This window comes from Trypanosoma conorhini (assembly GCF_003719485.1).
Source record: "Trypanosoma conorhini strain 025E chromosome Unknown Tco_14.4_contig_00009, whole genome shotgun sequence".
Lineage (NCBI taxonomy): Eukaryota > Euglenozoa > Kinetoplastea > Trypanosomatida > Trypanosomatidae > Trypanosoma > Trypanosoma conorhini.
The window spans coordinates 18,049-26,435 of NW_021704095.1; the positions used below are offsets into that span (position 1 = coordinate 18,049).

The window sequence follows — 8,387 nt, forward strand, 5'->3', positions numbered from 1 at the left end:
GTTTGCGGCTGTTCCGTACCCGCCAGCCAGCGTGTTTGCGGCTGTTCCGATACCCGCCAGCCAGCGTGTTTGCGGCTGTTCGGAACGCGCCAGTCGCCGGGTTTGCGGCTGTTCCGAACCCGCCAGCCGCCGGGTTTGCGGCTGTTCCGAACCCGCCAGCCGGCGCACCAAACATCTTTTGTTTTCCACTAGACTTGAGGCAGTTGATTGAAAGAGAAATGAGGGATGCACACGGGAGGCTTTGGGTGAGCCGGGCGTGATGCCCCCAAACAGCTGTGGGGCTGGCCAAACGCTGTTGCCACGGGTTGCACTGGCGCTGCCCACCGCAGACAACAGACGAAAACAAAAAACAAAAAAACATACACACGCAACGCGCACACCACGCAGAGTTCTTCCCTTTTTCTTTTTGTTTTTACATCCGGCCCGGCGGTGGGCACGGTACGGAGCTCACGTTGGCCGCCTCCGTGCCGGTGGCAGGCGGGCCCGGGCGTAGTCTTGTATCGCCGCCAGCGGCTCCTCCGGCTTGTGGATGAGGAGGTGCTGCAGAATGTCGTGCAGCACCGGCGTGATCTCCGGGTGCTCGGAGATGTACTGCGCGTTTCGCGCCGCCACTTCCCTCGCGTGCTTCTCGACGCGCACGCGCCCCTCATAGTCGAAGAGCTCCTTCTGAAGGGCCGCTGAGTCCATCCTGCCTGTCGGCGCAGACACCCCGCTACTCCTTTGCTTGGGAAGAGCGACAACACACACGGGACGCAGGGAGCGGAGTGGAAGGAGCGGGATGCCGCCGCCACTGCGGCCAGCGCGGGCCGGACTCGCCACTCCGTCGCATGGACCGCAGGCGAGGCACGCAAACAGACACACACACACACATGCACACATGCACATGGAGGAAGGGAGAAACTACAAAAAAAAAGTGGGGGAGTTCTGCAGGCGCAGGGCAGTACTGAGTTGTGAGGCGCAACACACAACATTTTCACCCATCTGCCTTCTGCGCGCCTCCCCCAATGACGACACTGCACCCCCGCATTAAATCTGCTTGGTCCCGCAGATCCCCAGGCGAGAAACACGCTTTCACGCCCGGCGTTCACCCCCGCAGGCAACTCCGCTCAGCACAACCACCAGCAGGCCGCACGCGTCGCCTGCCAACGTCCCCGCTGTTCCTAGGGGCGTGGTGCCGCATGAGCCGCGAAAGGGCGAGGGCGGCGGTGGCGCCCGCAGTCAGCAGTGCCGCGGTGCTTCCGCAGCAAATATACTTCGCCGCCGTCAACCTGAGCTACCAGTTAAACAGCAAGAACGGACGCCGAATCCGCGGCGCCTAGCCGAGGGGGCCGTGAAGCAGCCGCCTCCCTTCCGCTCGCTTCAGCAGCACCACCACCGATTCCGTCGCACATGCTGCTGTGGGCGGCCTCCACCATCACCACGTAATGGACTTTTGGCTGCAAAGCCAAGCGAACTCCAGCGCGAGGATGCAACGCCGGTATTTTTGCTGTTCCATACAACTCTGGGCCCTTAGCATCGTGTGTTTTTTGTTTCTTTCTTTCTTCGCATATATTGCTCCCTCTGAAGTCATTCTGTCTCCTATCATCGCTCTCTGCTGGTCCGTGTGTCGTCCTCGCTGGAGACGGGGGGAGCCGAACGTGCAGGCTCGGCCGCCACTGCCAGAAAACTAAAGCGCCTCGCGGAGGGCGCTGCAGCGACGCCGGCTCAAGCTGCAGCGGGCACCGTCGCATGCGTCAGCCTCGCCGTGGTGCGTCACAGGCGCCTCAACGCACCACATCTTTGACCGATCCGCTGATGGCATGAGTGGCGGTAACGGCGGTTGTGGTCGCCGGAAGATTTGCCGCGGTACCCTCCCCTCCTCTCCCACCCCACACCCCCACCACACACCCATATACACGGCCGCGCCTCGTGCACGCCCGACGGCATCATCTCCTTCCTTCGGCGCTGCCAGCGGAGGATGCTGCGACGGCGACTTCTCTCACCTATTGGGCCAAGAGTACAGCGCTGGCACGGCCCCCGCCCAAGTTGCTCTCGCCCCCCCCAGCAGACGTTCGGCAATTGCCTTTCTTTTCTTTTTTTTCCCCTTCCTTTTCTTTTTCTTTCGTTCGTGTGTCGCATGGCGCTCCCCTACGCCTCTGCAGAGAGGTCGTCGTCGTCGTCGGTCCCCGACTCGGACTCCACCGGGTGGGAGATGCGGACGTCGCGCAGCATGTCGCCCACCTCCGCCCCCGGCTCCTCCACCGCACGGCCGGGAGAGGCGACGCGGCGCCGCGGCGCGCCATGGGCGTCCTCCGGCGTGTCGCCGCCCTCCCCCTCCGGCTGCCCGCCGCACGCCGGCCGCCCCACGCAGCTCGAGGAACGCTTCCGCCGGCGCCGCGTGCCGCGCGAGGCGACCGCGACCACCTCGTGGCGTCGTAGCGAGTTCTGGACGAATCGCAGCAGCCGCTCCGCGTCCAGCGACGGCGGTGGCGCCGAGGAGCCCACCGCCCCCACGGGCGACTGGCCGCTGTGGGGCAGGGCGGCGCTGCTCGCCGCGAGCCCCGGGGTGGTGAGCAGGATGTAGCGGTGGACGCACAGCAGGGCGTCGCGGTGGCCGGCATCGTACGAAAGCACCGCGGTGCGGTACAACTCGCTGACGCTCTTTGCCGCATCAGAGAAACGCACCCGCAACGCCTCTCGGCCGCACTTTGGGTTGCTCGACATGAAAACTTGTGGGCTCTAACGCACACACACAGTAACACGGGGGAGGAGAGGGCAACCGTTTCAAAGCCGCCGCGCAAACACCAAAAAAAAAACAAGAACAAAAAACCAACAGCGTCAAGAACGCAAAGGCTCCACGCCACAACACACAGACAGATGCATGCATGTACGTTGCCGTGTATAGCGTGGTGTTAAGACTTTTGTTTTCATTTCGCCCTCCCGCCTCGTGCTGGAGCTGTGCGTTTTAGAGGGAAGAGGAAGGCCATCGTAGGCGCCTCCCAACTTCAAGTTTAGAGCGGCGTGTCACTCCCAGAACACCATCGGGGAGATGGGCGCGTCCGTGCCCGCGCAGCGGGTAGCACACTAGCTCGCCTCGGAGTGTGTGCAGCTCCCCACCCAGCGCCCGGACAAATGCATGGGGGGCACACGTATCCCACTTCTTGATGGTGTTCTCCGGTGAGATGAACACGTCGCAGCTCTGCGCGGGCGGCGGTCCTGCGAGCATCGATGCGACAAGAAACATCAGTTTGTTGCCTGCGCCCCTTGCCTCATGCTGCTCGATGGGAGAAAGCTTCCCAAGCACCCAAGCAAAGCGGCTGCCTTCCGTTGTACTGGAGCTGGCGGCCCGCAGCACGCTGCCCGCAGCAACCGGGCCAGAAGCCGCAGCCGGCGCCACACGCTGCCCCTCGTGCACGATGAAAGGCTCACCCGAGCCCAGGTTCCACACATAGGAGAGGCTCGTGTTGCTGCCGGCGGAGGACATTTGCTGCGGTCTGAAGCGAAACACGCGGTTCACCACCCCAGCGACCGGGGCCCCGTCGAGAGTGAGGCCCACAAGTGTCAGGGGCACGTCCCACAGTCCCTCAACGAAGCAGTTTGTCCCGTCAATGGGGTCGATAAACACACCGACCCTCTCGCGCAGCTCCTTCCACGTCGCGGCAGTCACCCGAGTCCTCGTGCGGCGTGCGTGGGCCTCAAGCGCGGCCTGATGCGGAATCGCAGCGAGCCCCGTGTAGTACTTTTCCACGCAGCGCGCCGCCAGAGATCTCACGGTGCCGCTTCCCGCCTCCTCCTCGCCGACAATGGTAAAGGGCATGTCAGGAAATGCGTCCCTCAGAATCCGTTCAATGACAGCCTGCGTCACGAGATCTGCGGTGGTCACAAGGTCGCTTGCGGCGTCACCGTTCTTGTGGCGAAAGTGCCCCTTGACGCTCACCGTCACCGCGTGGCGCAGCGAGCTCAGGAGGACCTTCTTTGTTTCGGGGTCCTGATCCATGATGGCGACACCGGGCCGCCGCGTGTCGAGGTCCTGCACCTTCAATAACTCCAGTGCGATGTACCGCTGGGCCGCCAGCGCCCCCCTCACGCAGACCGTGAGCAGATGCAGAAGATCCAAAGACACCATGACACGCTTTAGTGATTACTTTAGTGCCGCAACGTCACTGGAACAACCTCCTTGAAAGCGGCGGGAGGGAAAGAGCAGCAGAATGGGCGAGGGAACGCGGCACCACATGCACAATGGCCCCCCGCGTAACACACACATAAATACACAAGCAAACACACATACACAGAGACGGTGTCCCTCTGCCTCCCTCCCTCCCTCTCTCTCTCTTCCTTGCGCCGCATTGCTCTCGCTGCCAGGAGCAAACAACCGTTGCGGCGGCAGCGAGAGCACACACCGCTGCACTGTCAAGACCCATACTTCGGCAGGCAACCGACCTTGTAGCCCACCTCCCGCAGCACCCCATTTAGCGTGACGGCGCTCCCCCTCCACAACGACGCCGGCGGCTGCGGCGCCGTCGCACGCAGGAGGGGGGCGGAGCAGCGCATCACCGCCGGGACGTACACGGCCGCGCTTCGTTCACTCTCCGTGAGTTCTGCGAGGCAACTCTGCGGGGGCCGCAGCCAGTCCCACTCGTCAGGCGCCAACACCCCCGTGGCAGACGGCACCGCCCTGTCGCAGGCGAGCTCCAGCAGGAGAAGCGTGGGGTTCCGCTGCGCCAGCAGCTGCTGCCGCGTGTCGGCGAACGTGACGGCGTCAGCGCGCAAGAGCGAGACATGTGCCAGCGCCTGCCCGCGCGCCGCCGTGAGAAGGGCCGTGGCGTCACTTCCCCAATCGACGGCCTCCATCTTGTGTGCCGCGGCGAAGGCAACGGTGCCTGCCGCAACTTCCTCCTCCAGCGGGGCGGCGCCCGTCGCCGGCACGACGGTGGCGATGCGGTACGCTGCGGTGGTGTCGTCGTCGTCGCCCGCCACGCCGCGGAGGAGAGCGACGACGCAGCGGAACCGGTCGCCCAGCGAGTTCATTCGGCCGCGGCCGCTGCAGCTGCCGCCGCGGCAAGAGGCCCCAAGAGGAAAAAAATCTAAAAGGAAAGAAAGAAAAAAAAGACGACGGCGGGAATAACCAGGGAGGGAAGGCGCGCGGGCCGCGGACGACGAACGCGCACGGGGCGAAGGCGGCCCGACACCAACGGGCGCCCACGCGCAGGCGGAAGAAATCAACCCGTCAAGGCGGGGCCGCGGCAACGCGCGAGCCAAAAAAAAAAAAAAGAAAAAAACTTGTAATAATCAATAAAAACAACAACCACAAATGACACGAATTCGGCAGCAATCGCCTCGGCAGCGGAGGGGCGGATGGGGGAGGGCGCACGAGAATTGCGGCCCGCCCCCAGAGAGCAAACACACACACACACACCATTACACTTGCACTTATACATACACGCACACCGCCCCACTCCCGAGTTCTCAAATCCACGCCCGCCGCGAGAAAAAAAGCGACCCTCCCCGAATGCAAAAGACAGCAGCGCGGAAAGGGCGGCCGAGCATTTCTACAAGCGCAGTGGATGCGGCTCATACGGTACGGTGCGACCTCGGTGTGCTGCTTGCATTTTTCGGTGTTCCCATCACGCCCGTCCTTCGGCGCCAGTTTTACCACGTCATTTTTATTTTTATTTTTGTTTAGTTCAATCCTCTCTCCTACTCTCCCCGGGTTTCCTGCTTGCGGGGTGCCTTCGTCCCGGTTCACGCGAAGGAGGAATACAGGCAAGACGTAAAAATATTTGCTATCATTATTTACTTATTCCGTTCTTTTCGGTTTCACTTTCGAGGCCCCACACCGCTCCTCGTGAGAAATACCACAGACACACGCTTTTTTGCTTTCACTGTTGTGCAACATTAGTAACGCACGCCCATATATATATATATGCGGTTTTATATAGTAAAAGAGAGAGAAGAGGGAGGGGGGACAGGGGGAGGTGCCTCTCTGCACGCGGGCACCGAGGTGCGGCGGCAGAGGGACGTCATGCTTCGATGGACGACTGCTAGGTACTTTTCACTTTCCTTTTTCTTTTTCCATTCTTTTTTTTCTTTTCTGTGCCTTCCGCCGCGTAGACGCAGATACTACTTGCCGAGGTAGCCGACAACGTTGTCGACGAGGTTGTACAGCAGGCGGCCCCCGAGCGCGGGGTAGCGGGTCAGGAGCGAGCGCGTCAGACTCTCCTCTTTGGCCGCCTGGCACGCCTCAATGGCGCGCACCGCGTCCTCCACAAGCCCGACAATCGTGTCGTGGCAGGCGTCCTCGGGGGCCGCGCGGGCGGCGAGGCGAAGCGCGTAGGTCTTCAGCATCTGCAGCGTCGGCTGCAGCCGAGTGGAGTAGTGAAAAATGCGGGCCGTGGTGCCGCGGCTGACCTTCACTTTTGTGTGGAAGGCGTCCCTGTTGTTGAAGACCAGCGCGAGGGTGGCCATCGCCATCACCTGCGGAATGGCGCAGAAGGCAAACAGCGATGGGTCCCGCAGGGACGCGATGTACTCAACGACGTGCGGCACGTGCACCAGGGCATCCGCCACCATCGCATTGAGGCACTCCACGGCCTTCGCCTCGTGCGGCTCGTCCGTAAAGGCGTGAAGGTCGTCGGTGTACTGCCCCCAGATCTCGCGGGGCCAGAAGACGCGCGGCGGAACTTCGCGGATGTCCTCGTAAAAGTCACGGATGATGTTCGTCTTCTGCAGGAAGAGGCCCATGTGGTTCGCCTTCGTAAGATCGTCGGCCAGCCGCAGATCCTCCAGCCCACTCGAGACGAAGAGCCGTGTGAGGCCGTGGCCCACAAGCCCGGCGACGTAGTGGCAGTAGAGGTCGTAGTCCGCCCTTGTCTCCACCTTGCGCGCGAGGAAGTCGCACATTCCGTTTGCCATCCGCTCGCAGATGTCCGAGATGACGTCCTGGTAAGCCTTGGCCAGGCTTGCGTAGGCGCCCGTGACGTGGGTGTAGCGCTCAAGCAGCTCGCGCTCGCGGCCCGCGCCAACGCCCGTCATGCACCACGCCCTGTCGCGCAGGTGCTCGTGAAACTTCGGCAGCTCTCGCAGCTTAAACTCGACGGAGAGGCTCATGTCGTCCTCCACCGTGTCGAGGGCGCGGAGGACGAGGTAGAAGATGCACACGGCGTCCCGAAGCTCCTCGTCGAGCCGCATGATGACGAGCGCAAAGGAACGTGAGACCGACTGCAGTATTTCGTAGCAGAAGCGGAAGTCATCGTCCTCGCGCGGGAACCTCCGCTCAAGCTGCCGCATCATCCACTTCAGCCGCAGCATTGCGTACAACTCCTCCACGTACTCCATTTCTGCGGATGTTCCTGCCCTATGCGTATTTACTCCTTTGCTGTTGTTTGTTTTTTTTGTTTGTTGTTGTTTATGTTGTTTTCGTTTTTTTTCTTCTTTTTAGTTTTTTTTTCTTTTATTCTACGGGGCAACGGCTGGCCGCTGCTGTTCCTACGGCAAGCCAAAGGACTCGCGGGCGTGTGTGTGGGTGGGGGGGGGTGGGGGACGGTCTCCTCCAACCCGTTTGTACTGCACTACAGCGCTACTACCGACGGGTGCTTGCGGCCCACGCCACACGGAAAAGAGGAGAAAACAACAGCGACACAACAACAGCGAGAAGCAAAACGAAGGATGACGGCGACGAGTGCCACAGGCACGCAGACGCGGCGCGGGAGGAGGGGGCAACACCCACCCATCCACCCCCTCCGCCCCCCGTCGTCCACCTCGAGCATCAGCCACCCGCTCCGCTTCTTCCGCAGAGGCCCCACAAACCAGACCTCCGGAAACACACCCACGTACACGAAACACGCACGCACGCACGCACAGACGGACAGACAGGCAGATAAATACAGAGAGCGCGCTGGCGGTGGGCGGGGTGCATAAATGCGGGGTACGGGAGGACCGCCACTGCGGGCACACCGCCGCTCTTCCCAGAGGCGCGCCCCCGCGTGACGAGGAAGAGGGGGAAATTGAAAGCAACTGCAAGCCGACAAATGCGGGGATAAACGAAACACACAAAAAAAAGGGGGAAAAATGGGATTGGGAGAGAGTGGGATAGAAAGAGAATGCAGCTCTGCTGCAGCAAGCGGGCGGATGGCGCAAAGCCCGTCCTGTCGCGTCGCCCTCCCCCCTCCCTCCCCCGCGCACTCCCACACATGCGGTGGAAAACGCCGGACGACGACCGAGAGGAAACAAAACACGCACAAAAAACACCGCGATCGTAATAATTTATCTTTTTGTCTTTTTGCTTGCATATATATATATATATTACTTCTGCCCCACTTTGCCTCACCGCGGGCGGGCGGGCGGGCGGGGCAGAAACAAACGAAAGAGAAGAAAAGAAGGGAAAGGAAAAAAAAAAAAAGAAGAAACGG

At 61.6% G+C, this 8,387-nt stretch overlaps 6 protein-coding genes across 6 annotated transcripts, besides 13 other annotated features; 1 reads left to right on the plus strand and 5 right to left on the minus strand.

Annotated features, from left to right (window-relative positions):
- The first annotated feature begins 340 nt into the window (after positions 1-340).
- Positions 341-367: a sequence feature (A-rich).
- Positions 368-447: 80 nt separating this feature from the next.
- Positions 448-885, minus strand: Tco025E_00406 (uncharacterized protein; the record flags this gene model as incomplete). The annotated part of the gene is made up of 1 exon (XM_029367348.1): positions 448-885. The coding sequence occupies one exon, from the start codon at positions 883-885 to the stop codon at positions 448-450; it is 438 nt and encodes a 145-aa protein (XP_029232542.1).
- Positions 886-1,004: 119 nt separating this feature from the next.
- Tco025E_00407 (uncharacterized protein) lies at positions 1,005-1,319 on the plus strand (the record flags this gene model as incomplete). The annotated part of the gene is made up of 1 exon (XM_029367349.1): positions 1,005-1,319. One exon carries the CDS (start codon positions 1,005-1,007, stop codon positions 1,317-1,319), a length of 315 nt encoding a protein of 104 aa, XP_029232543.1.
- A 744-nt stretch (positions 1,320-2,063) lies between these two features.
- Positions 2,064-2,102: a microsatellite.
- A 25-nt stretch (positions 2,103-2,127) lies between these two features.
- Positions 2,128-2,703, minus strand: Tco025E_00408 (uncharacterized protein; the record flags this gene model as incomplete). Its single annotated transcript, XM_029367350.1, has 1 exon — positions 2,128-2,703. The coding sequence occupies one exon, from the start codon at positions 2,701-2,703 to the stop codon at positions 2,128-2,130; it is 576 nt and encodes a 191-aa protein (XP_029232544.1).
- A 241-nt stretch (positions 2,704-2,944) lies between these two features.
- Tco025E_00409 (inositol polyphosphate 1-phosphatase) lies at positions 2,945-4,105 on the minus strand (the record flags this gene model as incomplete). Its single annotated transcript, XM_029367351.1, has 1 exon — positions 2,945-4,105. The coding sequence occupies one exon, from the start codon at positions 4,103-4,105 to the stop codon at positions 2,945-2,947; it is 1,161 nt and encodes a 386-aa protein (XP_029232545.1).
- Positions 4,106-4,233: 128 nt separating this feature from the next.
- Positions 4,234-4,270: a microsatellite.
- Positions 4,271-4,279: 9 nt separating this feature from the next.
- Positions 4,280-4,311: a microsatellite.
- Positions 4,312-4,389: 78 nt separating this feature from the next.
- On the minus strand, positions 4,390-5,007 carry Tco025E_00410 (uncharacterized protein; the record flags this gene model as incomplete). Its single annotated transcript, XM_029367352.1, has 1 exon — positions 4,390-5,007. One exon carries the CDS (start codon positions 5,005-5,007, stop codon positions 4,390-4,392), a length of 618 nt encoding a protein of 205 aa, XP_029232546.1.
- Positions 5,008-5,236: 229 nt separating this feature from the next.
- Positions 5,237-5,258: a microsatellite.
- Positions 5,259-5,376: 118 nt separating this feature from the next.
- Positions 5,377-5,427: a microsatellite.
- Positions 5,428-6,027: 600 nt separating this feature from the next.
- Positions 6,028-6,072: a microsatellite.
- A 27-nt stretch (positions 6,073-6,099) lies between these two features.
- On the minus strand, positions 6,100-7,314 carry Tco025E_00411 (squalene synthase; the record flags this gene model as incomplete). The annotated part of the gene is made up of 1 exon (XM_029367353.1): positions 6,100-7,314. One exon carries the CDS (start codon positions 7,312-7,314, stop codon positions 6,100-6,102), a length of 1,215 nt encoding a protein of 404 aa, XP_029232547.1.
- Positions 7,315-7,357: 43 nt separating this feature from the next.
- Positions 7,358-7,434: a microsatellite.
- Positions 7,435-7,487: 53 nt separating this feature from the next.
- Positions 7,488-7,516: a sequence feature (G-rich).
- Positions 7,517-7,798: 282 nt separating this feature from the next.
- Positions 7,799-7,845: a microsatellite.
- Positions 7,836-7,869: a microsatellite.
- Positions 7,870-8,306: 437 nt separating this feature from the next.
- Positions 8,307-8,327: a microsatellite.
- A 4-nt stretch (positions 8,328-8,331) lies between these two features.
- Positions 8,332-8,383: a sequence feature (A-rich).
- The last annotated feature ends 4 nt before the right edge of the window (positions 8,384-8,387 follow it).